This window comes from Mirounga leonina, unplaced genomic scaffold (genome assembly GCF_011800145.1).
Source record: "Mirounga leonina isolate KUSES-001 unplaced genomic scaffold, KU_Mleo_1.0 Mir_165, whole genome shotgun sequence".
Taxonomy (NCBI): Eukaryota; Metazoa; Chordata; class Mammalia; order Carnivora; family Phocidae; genus Mirounga; species Mirounga leonina.
The window spans coordinates 29,110,965-29,126,396 of NW_023270415.1; the positions used below are offsets into that span (position 1 = coordinate 29,110,965).

The 15,432-nt window shown below is 38.7% G+C and overlaps 1 protein-coding gene across 1 annotated transcript in view; it reads left to right on the plus strand.

Moving 5' to 3' along the window:
• STMN2 (stathmin 2) overlaps nt 1-15,432 on the plus strand; it is a 50,523-nt gene that overhangs the window by 20,220 nt on the left and 14,871 nt on the right. Inside the window, exons 2-3 of the mRNA XM_035011407.1 lie at nt 5,632-5,727; nt 8,127-8,299. Coding sequence (XP_034867298.1) covers nt 5,632-5,727; nt 8,127-8,299 — 269 coding nt within the window. The remainder of the gene's footprint in view (nt 1-5,631; nt 5,728-8,126; nt 8,300-15,432) is intronic.

Consider the following 15,432-nt stretch of genomic DNA (forward strand, 5'->3'; position numbering starts at 1 on the left):
CTCCCTGCTCAGCAGGGAGTCCGCTTCTCCCTCTGACCCTCCTCCCTCTCATGCTCTCTCTATCTCATTCTCTCTCTCAAATAAATGAATAAAATCTTTAAAAAAAAATCCAAATAACTGATGCAAAGGGGTTTTTTCCCGTAAAATACCTAGATAATTGCCACTTTCTCCACTTACCCCATTAGCTGTGATATGAATGTATAAGGATATATTCAGTCATATAAGAATATATATACTCACAGTTCCTTTTGAGAAACTGTCCCTGAGTTTTCTAGCCATCTCTGCACCAATATTTACTATCCAAGTAAAACATACAAGTAAAAAAACAAAACAAAACCTTTCTTTCTGTAAATCTCTGGACTTAACCTACAGTTGGGTAGTCAGTAAGTCACATGTGGTAATTAATTAAAGAACAAATGCCAAAGAAAAATGGAAAGAGAAAAAAGTCTTGGATTCTTTATTTTCAAAGGCAGTAGTAACATACATCACTTTCTTGTTAAAAACAATATGTAGATGGTGACGATGTGTGTAATGCATCTGAACAGATTGTTGGAGGAAGTGAATGGCATTACAAACAAGGCACATAGAGTCAGACAGAGCTATATTCAAACTGAACTCCACACTTTATGGTCTGTTGGATATTGGGCAAACTACTCCATGTCCCTGCATCTTTTTCTTTCATCTGTAAATCTAGTCTAATTATAGTATCTTCCTCCCAGCATTGTTGAGAGGATTAAATGAGAAATGCATGCAAATATCTGAACTCAGTGCCTGATACGTTCTTTGTGCTCCAAACCCAAATAGCAACTGCTACCATGGTTCATAGTTCACGGTAGCCATTTGGAAGACTGGAAAAATAATTAGCATTCATAGATCATTAGGTTACATGGGTATTGCTATAGAATCATTATACATCATATGGGTTGAATTTTAAATGAGTTCACTAGAGAAATACACTAACTTGCAAACATTAATAGTTAATAGCAAATGCAACCAACTATGAGAAAGATTATATGGAATTACCTGTTACTTCCCACATCCTCACAAACATGCACAGAACTCTACTTGGTGTTGGGGTGTAATGAAAAAAATAATATATGCCAACTTCCCAAAACCAATGAACGGGATTGTCAATTCAAAGTATGAAATATCAATAGTGAAATCTTATTAGCACATTTCTAACAGCCTTCACATTAGCTTGGGATTTTTCATTGTTGATTTAAAAAAAAGTTTATCCTGGGGTGCCTGGGTGGCTCAGTCGTTAAGCATCTGCCTTCGGCTCAGGTCATGATCCCGGGGTCCTGGGATCGAGCCCCACATCGGGCTCCCTGCTCGGCGGGAAGCCTGCTTCTCCCTCTCCCACTCCCCCTGCTTGGGTTCCCTCCCTCACTGTGTCTCTCTCTGTCAAATAAATAAATAAAATCTTTAAAAAAAATGTTTATCCAAATTCCATATATTTCAACCCACACTCTATTTTCTGCTAGGCCAACCTATCCTACTGGACTCAGCTTTAGTGACACTTTGTCTGGAAAGTTTCCTTAACCACCCATCTATAAGGATCTCTTGCCCTCTTCCCTCTGCCTTTGACTCCAAATACAGTTATTGTTTACTATCTATTCTTCTTTCATAAGGTCTCTTGTATCTATCTTCCCTTTCTTTTCCCTTTGCTATTCCCTACTATTTTCTTAAGCCATACCACATTACTTGCTGAACTTCATTCAGTTGTGTCTTAAGTGTATCTCCTGTAACGGGTCCTTCTTGCATAATAAAATGACTAGATAAATCTTTCTAAGAAGAGCCTTTCATCAGGTAACCCCCCTTTTCAAAATGTTCAGAGGCTGCCTCTTGCTAAGATAATTGTAATGGCCAAATTCTGATAGTGAATGAGGATATTATTAATGGGCTTCAATCAGAACTATGCAAGCAAACAGGACTTCTAGCTAACTCACTCATTCTCACCTCTGTGCTTCTCATATTTTCCCATGGAAATATTCCTGAGAGTGGACTCAAAACAGAACACTCAAGCTTAAATTTCTTTTAAGTAACATGTGGAAAATTCATGATATTCTGACATTCTGGTAAAAAATATATATATACCTATGGTTGTCTTAATGTAAACACAATATCTTAAGTCATAACCTTTTCACATGAACAAAAATTCAAAACATCTTACCCAACATCTTAGAGCAAAACTGACCTCCAGGAAGTCTTTCTATCAGGGCACAACTCCTGAAAACCTCATTGTCGTGTAGTCCATGAAAATGAAGTGAATGATGCTCCCTATAGTTGAGTTATCATTTCTTGCATGAACTCAACTCACTGCCCACCCATAAAAGCCTTCCAGATAGCTCCTTCAGAACCCCATTTCCATGTCAACAATAATAAACCTACCTTCTCCCTTCCTTGTTTTCCTTAACACTATTCAGTCTTTACCATCCAGGTCCATTTGCTCTGGTTGCTGTATAAAATACAAGTCACCCAATTAAGTTTGAATTTCAGAAAAGCAAGGAATGATTCTTTAGTATGTCCCATGCAATTTTTGGATTAAAACTTAAGTAGGCATCTTGTATTTTGCTTGCTAAATCTGGCAATCCTTACTGTAAAGCCATTCCTGACCCCTCTCCCCATAGCATCAAGGCTTTGAGGTCCTTCTGAATTTCCAGCACAAATCACCTGTACCTCCATTTGACACCCTATTTTGCACGAGTTTCTATCCATATACTCCATATTTTTATATCAATATACTCCACTTCCCAGGTTTGAAAGCTTCTTGAGAATGAGGATAACTATTATATTTCTTTGTAATTCCATAGTGCCTCACAGAAACTCCTGCCCATCAGTGGTGCTCATAAATACTTGTTAATTGAGAGATTGACTTAAAATCAATGAGCAAGCTAGCCAACAATGATTTATTAAGCAATAACCTCCTTTTCCACCCAGACCTGTGCTGTGATTTTTTTCATAGATGAGTAAGATGTAGCATTTGCCTTCAAAGAGCCTATAGTTTTGTAAACAAAGATTACACATCAAAACCCAGTAGTGACTGATCTTAGACAGTATAGAATCACATATAACAGTATATAATCAAGATTGTGTAGTACAGCCAACTAAGGGCAATGGGAGATCAATGTGGGCAGCACTGCTAAGAAACAGAAACCCTGAGGAGGGAGGATCTGAATTGGGATTGAAAGTTTGGCAAGAATTTAGGTGAGAGGAGGGGATTAGGAAAGGCAATGCCATGTGGGGAAAGTTTGGGCAGCTGTACCAAGTGAACAGGAAACCCTTCGTCACTGGAGAGCGTGCCTTTGTTGTAGGAAAAGAGTCAAGATGTGCTTGGACTTTGGTTGCAAGTGGTTTTAAGGAGCTCCCTAGGATTCAGAGCAACTGTATGAGTGAGAATCTATGCAATGGCTGCTACTGGGTATATTCATGCCATGGAGAGTCATGGGCCTCAATAAAAACAATGTAAGGATTCTCTTAAGTAATCACCCACAGAGGCCAATTGAGTTTTGTCCCCAAACCACCTAGAAGAGGAAAGAACAAACGTTTTATCAGTCATGGTTATACATTACACATAGGGGTCTAAAGTGTTGGTCCTTGACAACCTTTACATCTTCTGCCTTCATTAACCTATCAAGTATAATAGAGCAGTGGCCTTACTAAAAATTATTGAATTTCATTTCCAAGAAACTGAAGACAGATGTTGAGGAGTGTTCTTTTCAGTAGAAATTCATGTTCTTCTACAGTGCTATTTTAATCTGTTACTGCTCTATGAGATAGAGAATCTTATTTTATTTTTATTTTTGGGTTGGCCCTCCCTAATAAAGTTGGTGTCTCTAACGTGCTCCTAATATGTGCTTAATTTTTCAAAATATTTTGGATACCATATTGCTTTCTCTTATAAAAAAAAAAAAAAAGGCACCCGCCTACAAAACCTAGCTGTTTTGAATTTTATTCTTCATGGAATTAAATGTATTAAACCACCAAATGCTTCTCTCTGACAGAAACTGTGATTCACACTAAGCATCCATGTAAAGACCTGCTTAGACCTTTATAAGTGACACAATTTATTAACTAAATAAACAAATAAGACAAAGAAATATGGTTTCAGCCTTCTAAAATTCCAAAGGCATCCAATGAAATCTCTCAAAGTAGGTGTTAGCAGGACTGTTATGCAAAAGGCAAATTGTGTTGCTTATTTTAAAGGAAATAAGCTAAACGGAGAAAAATTCTCTTAGAGTGACCCTCTGGATGTGTTAGTTTGAACCATATACAATATGGCAATATTTGATCTTTGCATGTGGTTCATTGATATGCAAGTATGTCCAACCTTGACACACTGAACCTCATCCTAAAAGTAGAAATAGAAAAAGACCTCTTGGCAATCTTGATATTGATTGATTTACTGCATTTTTATCTGGAGGCCACATGTGACTTTAGCCTCTGGGTGCCAGTTTCATTTGCATAATTGGTGGTGTGGTGGGTGGACGCTTAGCTAAATGATCTTTTAGGACCCTCTGAATCTAGCATTCTGTAGCTCTAAAACATATGGGTGTTAAATCTGTTTCCTGTTAGCCAACAAAAGATGGATTTGTCAACAATGCCCCAAATTAATCTTCTGGGAATTCCTGTCTTCCCAAGGTACTCACCCTTCCTTGGGTTACCATAATGATCAGAAGCCCCTGCCAAAAGAGAACCATTACCTGTGAGATTCAACATGTTAGGGCATCGCCATTTGTTTATATTTTTACGCAAGTTAGTGCACAGTACACCTATCATTTCTCTTCCATTTTTCTTAATTTATTGATAATCAACAATGGTGAGAAGATTTCACTTCCTTATCTCCATCTGGTCCTCTCTTGTCCTGGTGACAACCAGCACTGATGAGATGCCTTCCCAAGTTACCTGGGCGGGAGGCCTCTTGACAGAGACAGGGAAAAATGAAATAGGGAGGGGGAGTGAAGGATGAGGGAGATCACTCACTGAACTCCTACAGTTCCTTGGCAAGGTGGGCACCCAAACCGGGTTCCGCAGAGGAAACAAGAGCCTTGTAAGATCTCAGATCTAGCTTTATGGTGTGTGGAAAGAAGTTGCAACAAGAAAGTGCACTCGGGGATAAAGAGGAAGCAGAAACATAGATTCTTGGAGGATGCATCCACTTGAGAATATCCTGATGGTTCTCTGCTTGTCCCTGACTGAATCCATGGCCACTCAGGCCAAAGCAGCAAAGGGCACCTCCTGAATCATACTTATGTCCAGTAGACTTACATACGCATGTACTCGGATGGACCTATCTCTCTGCTAATTTTGTCTGTTTCTGCTTCTTCCATGTCCTTTCTGTCTCTCCTCCCTGTCCTGCTGGATCTCAATTCTTCTGACTTTCCTTTCTTTCTCTCACTCCCTTTCTCTCACTTTTTATCTAACCTGCTATAATGTGTCATTTATGTCCTCTGTAATAAGGAATATGCTCTTGAGAGTCCTGTTTCAATCTCTCTTTCACTTATATTTTGCAAAGCCGTGTCCCTGGCAATATTCATTCTGAAAGAGTCTGTAACTGTTACTTAGATGAAAAGAAGCATTAAGAGGAAACTCAGAAAATGAAAGATACTAATCACAAGTCTTTTATTTTAGCCTACAAGGAAAAAATGAAGGAGCTGTCCATGCTGTCACTGATCTGCTCTTGTTTTTACCCGGAACCTCGCAACATCAACATCTATACTTATGATGGTGAGTTGCCTACAATAGAAATGCTCCTGCTAACATCATTTGGAAAAGCTTAGATACACTTGTTTCTCTCTCACAGCTCCTGATAGAATTAAATCAATATTTTGTAGATCTCACTACTGACTTGCTGTGTCTAGCTGTTTGGTCTTATTGATTGCCTATGCTCAAAACAGTTTGAGGGTTTCTTGTTTTGTTTTGTTTTGTTTTGTTTAAGTAAACTCTAACCCCAACATCAGGCTCAAACTCACAACCCTGAGATCAAGAGTCACACATTTGGAGCGCCTGGGTGGCTCAGTCGGTTAAGCGCCAGACTCTTGATTTTGGCTCAGGTCATGATCTCAGGGTCGTGAGATCCAGCCCCATGTCGGTCTCCACACTCAGCAGGGAGTCCGCTTGAGAGTCTCTCTCTCTCCCCCTCTCCCTCTGCCCTTTGCCCCCCATGTGCTCTCTCTCTCTCTAAAATAATAAATAAATAAATCTTTTTAAAAGAAAGAGCCACATGTCCAACAACTGAGCAAGTCAGGTGCCCCTAAAACAGTTTGAGTTTGATGCTAACAACAGCACATTAATATCTCTTAAGAAACAGAGCTAGATGGTTGTTAGAAGCCACATCCAGCATATCAACATTGACAACATGTCTAAAGCTTTTCTTTGCAAATAATATAATATGCTAAGCTTTAGTTAGACCAAACAGTAATTTGCAAGAAAATGCTTTATACTTAGGAAACTCAAAAGAAAAAAATCAACAACCATCACTGTTTCCCCCTTATTATAGTCTTCATAAAGTTCCCATATTTTGAGTATGCATGTCAACAAGCTAACAAGTTCCCATGATAAAAGTGACTTATGACTGAGGCCCCAGATAAAGAGAACTAAAAAAAAAAAAAAAAAAAAAAAACGCCTAAAGAATTGGCGTGACTATGAACTTCACTGTAGTGCAACACTTTCCGTTGGATTTATCCAAGTTCATTCTACTTAGTTTGCTTTTCTTCCTGGCTCTGCCACTATCTGCCTGACCTCAGGCAAGTAACTTAGATTTTCTGAGGCTTATTTAACTCTCGTATCTTCCTCGCACAGTTGGTATAGGGTTTAAATGGTCTAACACAAGTCAAATGCTTAGCACCAAGCCTGACCGCTTGTAAGCCCTCAAAAATGCTAGCTATCATTGCCAATGATCTCACCCTCACTTAATTCAGTCAGTGTAATTAAAATGTTTGAAAGAGTTCTGTGTGTAGCAGTCAGAGCTGAGGTATATTTTGCTTATAGACTATCAGCTTATCATGTTTTTTTTTCCATATGTGTAAAGACATACATTAAAGACCAGCTGAAGGCGTCTGTGGCACTTAACCCCTTCGGTGCCTTTCAAGCCCAGCCCAGGGCTCAGAGGCTCTTTCCTTCCCAAGCTCTGCTAACACAACACAAGTGTCATAAACGCTAATTAACCCTTTCACAAGGCAATGTCTTTCAGGGGAAAGGGTTTCAGTTGCCAACCAGAACTTTCATTAGAATGCAGGCTCAGTGCCCACTTTGTGTAGGTTCATTCAGTCAACGGATAAACCGGACAGATGCTTCCTCGGCTAGATACAGCTGTGACCAGCAATGCAGCCACGTTCCTCCTGGAATTCTAATACCTTGCTATGTGTTGTCACAGAGGCTCCAAAGATAAACACAGAACAGGCCTCTCCTTGGAGGAACTTAGAGCCGACAAGAAGAAACATACATACAATGTACAAATAATCAGTAAGCAGACCGCAGTGTGATTAAGGGCTAAACTCGAGGTGACACAAAATGTATTAGGAAGACAGGGAAAACAGTGACAGGTTCTACAGCTTTAGGGATTGAAGACAAGGGAAAAAGGAAGTCAGAAGTTATGGATAAGCTGCGTCTTAGAAGCTAAATAGATAAATTCAACATTGCTCGTGCACTGCTTCCTAGAAGAATTGGTAGAGCATGTCAAATTTCCAATAAACCTTTGTTATCTTTTCTTCCCCATTTAGCCCAAAAATGCCTCCAGCCATGGTAATTTTCAAAAGATAAATCTAAATCTGTGCTACTTTATTTTCATGTGAAGCTCATGTTTATTCAAAAGGAAAATACAGTTCAGTTTAAAATCAATTCAGGCTCTTTTTTCCTAAGTAGACTCGCCATTATTCGACTCCCTATGGACATTGTTGAATCTCCCAACACTGTAAATATTTATTCTGTTGGAATATATCTGTAACGATACTAAAGAAAGAGGTCTTGTATGTTCAAAACAATGTAGAACAAATAATCACAGGCAGCATTTATTCCTATTGGCCAGAATAACAAGGTTACTTGCAATTGCCAGAATTCAAATTATTTAAATACACCCCTGCTTCACTGCTCTGTATGCTTAACATTCTCAAATATTCATTACTCAGATATGGAAGTGAAGCAAATCAACAAACGTGCTTCTGGCCAGGCTTTTGAGCTGATCCTGAAGCCACCATCTCCCATCTCAGAAGCCCCACGAACTTTAGCTTCTCCGAAGAAGAAAGACCTGTCTCTGGAGGAGATCCAGAAAAAACTGGAGGCTGCAGAAGAAAGAAGAAAGGTAACTTCTCCATAGGTTTTTTAATTCTCTCTTTTCTCCGTCTCTTCCCTTCCTTCCTCTTCTCTCTTCCTCCCTCTCCTCCCTCCATGCCCCACATATTCTAGCAGAGGTTCCAGGGGACAACTGCGTGTGAACCTGCAACATCCCAGCACGTGTAGGTCTTCAGTAGACATGGAGCCAGGCTAGTTCAAGTAAAAATTGCTGCTTTTAGGCTACTTAAAACCAAAGATTTGCACTAAAGAGCACTAAAAGAGCTTCAATACCTTAGTGCTCTTCTCCCTCTCTTGGATCCCCTATCACAAAAATTTCCCTGCCTTAGTCCACGGTGCGTATCCAGGAAAACAGCCTTAGGTAACTTAACTCCACGGTTTGGAGGTGGGGAGGGGTGCAGGACTGGTGATTCCTCCTTCTCAGGGCCTGTGTCTCATCTCCAGTGTAGTGCATGGTTTTCCTTGAAACTGTAGACCACCAGATCCTCCCCCTGAAATATCTCTGTCCAGATGCTGCTGATCTCAGGGTAAGGGCCCTAAGCTTGCCTCTGTCCTCAAGGCCTCACTTCTTGCCCTTGAAGTTGGTCAAAATCTCAACCTATTAGTATCCTCCTCTACCCAGTTCTAAGCCTTGATGGCATTTTTGTCTCTCTTTTCCATTGGTCCCTGTTTGTATTAGAGCACTTTTCTTTTGCCAAATCTCTAATTTTTCACAATTAGATGACTAAGAAGCCATGGGTATTAAAAATGGAGGGCACTCAGGAATCCCAAGGACTCTACACATAGAGATAAAAGTTATGTCTGAATATATCTGTACCAACCATGTGATTGTTAAAGTCCATCCCACCAAAATGCTCTTGACCAACCCAAATGGAATTATTTTTAGGTAATTCATTCCTATATTGTATTTTCCACTGACTTTATCACAAAATCTTTTTAGAAGCACGTAGTCACTAAGAATATGCTCCATGCACAGTATTAATGGAAATGAAACTCTGCATTTATAGTAATTTTTTATTTTATTAATATATTGCCTATAAAAAGTTAGCCAATGCATTCAACACCTCTATGCTGGGTAGTTACAAAGAAAACAAAGATAGTCTTTTTCACTGAATTCTCTAACGGTCAAAATGTGCCGAAGCCAAATGTGTATGTGCGAGTATATGTGTGTATAATGTGTGTACATATATGAACACACACATATATGTACTAGCAGATAACGAGAAAGACTCAAAGATTAGAAGACCTCAGATTAAATTTTCTGAGGTAGAAAATACTTTTTGTTTTGATCTTTGTAGTTGAAAAATCTTCCTATGTCGGAAAAACATACGAAATACAATTTCAGTTTTCATTGAAGAGTGAGGTTCTCCAAACATCTGAGAAGTATTTCTTTACATGTATGTTTATTATATTGGATCAACTACTGTTATCATAGATGTGGATTTTAAAAGGAGGAAACTGAGCTACTAACCCAAGTCTATGTACAGGAAGTTGCCTAAAAAAATGTTTAGCAGGGTTTTTTTTGTTGTTATTTATAGCTTTCTTCTTATAGTAAAGCTAAATTAACTAGCAGTTACAGTCCATCAAGACTGCTACCCACAGATATAAGTAACTAACTACAACAGTGAGGGTGTGTTGCATTCAAAGCAGTTCAAGTTCTCTTATAGGTACAGGTCCTAGGTTGTCATATAGAGATGCTGTGACTTGCTTAGAGTAGAAAGTCAGTGACTGAGCTGAGATTGAAACTTAAAGATGAAAATTCAACATCATGGTTCAGAATGTTGCTGGTGTTTCCAGGTAACGTATTTAATTTGAAGGATATTGTTAAAAGGAAAGAACAACACAGAGATTATCAAAATTAACTGGGTATTCTCATAAAACTCCCTGAGTTAGCTAATTACTAATTCTGGTAAGATTCCTACACTCTGATGATGATAAATTATCAACAATTACACATTTATACAATTGAATTGAACTAGAAATTGGTCTCATGGCTAAAAGACATTTACAAATATAATCATCCAGCATCATGACAACAGGAAAAATCTTCTTTGAAAGCCTTTAAAATCAGTATTCCTTCACATGTCTGGTATTACTTCTTACAATTTTCAAGGCAAAAATCATATAGATTATGTCCTGGTAGGGTTTTAATTAGAAGAGATATAACTGATTAACAGAAATTACCAACTTAGAAAAATCATTAATTGATTTTATTCTATTGGCTTGTGCCAACTTAATTAGTGCTCGTTAGAAGACTTGTTAATTCTCCTCGAAGAACCTCCAGCCAGTGCGTATGTGTCAATGATTACCTTAATGAGGACGTGCATATAACCAAAACTCAATTCAACTAGCTAAAACACAAAGTGGGTATGTGATTAAAATATCTAGGAAAGGTTACAGCTTCAAAAACACCTGGATCCAGATCAAGCAGTACGGTCAGATAAACCTTTTTAGATCTATCATCGATCTCTTCCTGCCTCTAATTGGTTTCAAGACCAAGAAAGTTTAGTTTCCAACAGTCGCTCCCAATTTATTTTCCTCACAAATTAGCCACTGGAGCAGAAAGAGTGCTTTTCTTTCCCAGTAGTTCTAACAAAAGTCCTGGGATTGAGCCTCCGTGTCCTGTCCTGGGTCACACGCCCGACCCTGAGCCCATCCTTGTGGAGGAGGGGATGCCGTACTTTGATTGGCTAGCCTGGATCACATAACCTGCAGAGGCATTGAGATAAGAATCCTGCAGAGAAATGTGGAGGAGTAGAGCCCTAAAGGAAAATTGAGGTGTTGTTATCTAAAAAGGGGGAAACGGAATTTAGACAAGCAGAATGAGAGATAGCCACAATTTTTATCTGTAGAGGTTTAGCGTTAGTATAATAATTACAATAACTACTTAGCTCTCACACTATTCAGTTGGTAATTCTCCTAGCCTTGCCAACGTGAAAAAAGCAATCTCTGCAGCTATATAGACTAGAGCTATCCAACAGAAATATAATGTGAGCCACACATGTATTTTAAATTTTTCTAGCAGTCACATTTTAAGAAATAACATGAAACAGACCTAGGTGGCTAGTAGCTACTGAGTTGGACATACAAATCATTAGACCAGAAAGATTTTAATGAACCACGGAGGAATTTTAGGCCTAACTTTTTCAAATTGGTACCAGGTAATTATTCAGTTCAACTTTACTATTTTTTTACATATTTTCTAAGAATTACATCGATGTAGAAACTCAGAAAGTTAAAAAGAAACTGCCATGCTATGATTTCAATCTTTACATTATCAGAACAAACCCAGGTGAAGTTTAGGACCTACTGGAAGTAATAGGATCTTCTAAATTTCACACTTTCTTCTTTGGCTCCCTCAGCTCTGTGTTAACTTGTCCAGTCCTCACTGTGGGGAGGGAACTTCCCTGGGCCCAATGTTCACCCGCTGGTCTCTCTCCTGGTGTTCAAGTTTATTATTATTATTTTTTTTGGTAGCACTTAGCACAATTAGTAAGCATATATTTAGCCCTAATACTCTCCCCTATTAGATTATAAACGCCATGAAGGCATGGATTGTGTCTTTTGTTATTAGTCCCTAGGAATAATTAGTACTACAAATATTTTTAAATGAATAAGTAAATGATAATTTTTAGAGCCAAATGTTAAAGTGGCAATATATCACTTGTTTTGACTTTTTATTTCATCTTCACATCCTAAAATGAAATTATAGTCAATATACTTCCAAAGGATATCTTCTGAAAGTGCACTAAATAAATTATACAATCCAAAGAATTCTTAGTCTGGGAAAAATCACTTGATCAACAGATATATTAAGAACCTACTATTTGACAGGTACTGTTCTAGCTAATAGAGATGCCTCATCAACCTCATTCCAATTGGGAAGAAATAGCTAATAAATAAGTATATAATACATCAATCACTTCTCGGCCTTTTGGCTAAGATCAAGTGAAGTATATAATACATCAGATGTCACTGAATAAAGCCGGGCAAAGGTAATTGATAGTGCTGGAGTGGAAGGCACTATTCATATAGTGTGATCAAAAAAGGTCTCTTAAATATGAGAATACTTGGGGGGGGGGAAGCATGAAGGAAAGTAGTAAGCCTTAAACTCTTCTCTGGGGGTAGAACTCTTCTCTGGGGGTAAAGAGATTAGCAAGTGCAAAGGCCCTGAGGTAGGAGTGTGCTAGGACAGTTTAAGAACACAAAGTTCAGTGTGGATGAAGCAGAAGGAGCAAGGAGGGACTAGTAGGAATTGAGGTCAGAAGGTAGCATTTTTTTTAAAGATTTATTTATTTATTTGAGAGAGCGAGAATGAGAGAGAGTACACGAGAGGGGGGAGGGTCAGAGGGAGAAGCAGGCTCCTCGCTGAGCAGGGAGCCCAATGCGGGACTCGAGCCCGGGACTCCAGGATCATGACCTGAGCCGAAGGCAGTTGCCCAACCAACTGAGCCACCCAGGTGCCCAGAAGGTAGCATTTTAATGACTTTGACTTTGACTTCAATTGAAATGGGAGATCACTGAGGAAAATAAAACCATTTCACTATTTGATGTGAATCACAGCATCTTTTCAGAAAAATATCTGCTTAAAAAAGCTGGGTGACTAGAAAAAAAATAGTGTTAGATAACTAGAGAAGACATGGAAGCGTTCTAGACTAAGAGAATGGTTCTGAACTAAAGATACTCAGAGGTGAGAATGCATGATGTGTGTTTTCAGGGCAGTGGGTAGACCAGTGTTACTAGTGGACTTGGTTTGGGAGTTGGAGACTAGTGAGGTGAGATTGTGAAGGGCCTTGAATCCCAGGTTAGGTCCTCAAACTGTATTACAGAAAACATAAAAAAAAATCACCAAAGGCTTTCAAAAATGAACAGATGTCCAACCTAGCCCAGGGGTCAGCAACATTTTGCCCTGGGTCCAATTCCTTTCTCATAGTTACAAGTTATTAAAGATTCTGCCTATCAAACATACTATTAATAGTAGTATAATATTAATATAATAATATTAGTAAATTAATATAATAGTATCAATATATTCCTTTTGCCATGGTTATAATCAAAGGAATCTATAACTGTCAATTAATATTTTTGATTATCATAAAAAATAAGCATTTTCTCACTAGATTGACTTAATTCTAACTCAGTGTGAATATGAAAACAGGCATAGACATAAAGGTGAAATATGATTTCTGATAGGACTTCTAAAACATAAAAAAAAGCTTCTGAGCCCCTTTCCCCTCCATTGGTATCATCCAAAGGCCTGTTTCTGGGAGTTTAGGGAGTTTAGGGACCACATCTGGGACCCAGTGACCTGGGCTATGTTGCAGAGGCCTTCTGGGTTGATAGTTAGAGGGCTGCCAGAGTCATGTCCACACGGGCTCAAACTCCCTTCGAGATCAACGTTTTGGCAGTGTCCCCAGTTCCTCACACCATCTGCTGACACTATTGCAGCATAGGCCATCTGGTTACTAGGTTGGACAGTCCCCCTCCAGGCTCCTTTGAGTCAGAATTAATGCCCCATTGATTGGTTCACAGAAGAAATTGGTTGCACAAGAAACAAGCCTTTTTCCTGCTTTTCCTCCTCTCTTTGATTATCTCTGGGAATCCGCCTTTGCCTCTATAAGACCAAATTATCTCATGAGGTCAGCTTGAAGCTCATATTTTGAAATCAAAGTTTCCATACTGCAACTGACCCACCTGGGTGAAACACTTTAGTCATCCATCCTTTCAGCCAGCCAGCCATTTATTCATTCAACAAATGTTTAACAAGAAACAACAGAGTGAAGCTAACCATATCCCAGTTGGCCCAGGACAACTCCAGCTTAGTCCTGTTTTTTTTTTGTTTTTTTTTTTTGATATCAGTATTATCATTTCAATTTCATAAGTGCCCCAGTTTGGACAACAAATTATATGGTCATCATAAGCCAACCATAGTGTTTAAGAGAGTCTTTAAAAAGCACAGTGGGTAAGAACATATGTTTAAGACAATACCTGCGATCAAAGTCTGGTTCTACCACATAATAGCTGTGTGACCTTGGACAAGTCACTAACCTGTCTATGTCTTATTTTACCCATCTGTAAAATGAGACGAATAATAGGACTTCTGTCGTGGAGTTAATGTGAGAACCAGAAGACCTATCCTACATGAAGACACATGACAAGCACTGTGGGACAATTTGCTATTATTATGCAAAAACACATCTGGTTCCTGTCCATAGAGGCTATATAGTCCAGCAAACTCACAATTTTTTAAAGTTTATTTTATTTAAATTCAATTAAACATATAGTGTATGATTAGTTTCAGAGGTAGAGTTCAGGGATTCATCAGTTGCATGTAACCCCCAGTGCTCATTACATCAAGTGCCCTCCTTAATGTCCATCACCCAGTTACCCCATCCCCCTCCCCTCCAGCACCCTTCAGTTTGTTTCCTATAGGTAAGAGTCTCTTATGGTTTGTGTCCCTCTCTGTTTTCAAAAATTCACAATTTTATAAAGAAAAGAAGTTTCTTATTAACAAAGATACTGAAATGTTACCATACATTTCATAAATATTTTCAAATATTATAAAATTTATTTATCAAGTTACAAAGAAGGAGAAACAGTTTGATAGGTAGTGGGTATATAAATAGGTCTGCCCAGCTACCAGTGACCTGAAGAAAATTAGTATTAGGAAAAAATGATGAAAATTTAAGAATTCTAATGACATGGATAAAATCTCACCCTAAAATAGATTGAATTAAAAAGAGCACTACTCAAACCAGTTCAGTGAGATACCCATACTGACAATATTGGTGCCTGTCAACCCCAAAGTCCCCGAATCTCTGAAAGAAAGATGCATTGCTTATTTTTAACAAAATGGAATAAAGTAGACCATGAGTCACCAAACTTGATAGACTTACCTTTTCTGTTTGTTGGCATCTCATAGATGGCAATTAAAGTTGCATCCAGGAAAAGAGGGGGGTGGTTTGTACAGCAATGGATTATGAGCTAAAGTGCTAGATTATTTGTAATTCAACATTCAGGAAGCATCTGCTGCGTGGAGAATTTGACACCTGGTCCACAGAACCCTCCTGTGTGTTGTCCCCTCAGTGAAGATCACCCCCACCACCCTCCCCCCGTAGTTCTTTTCCTAGGAGTTCACTACAG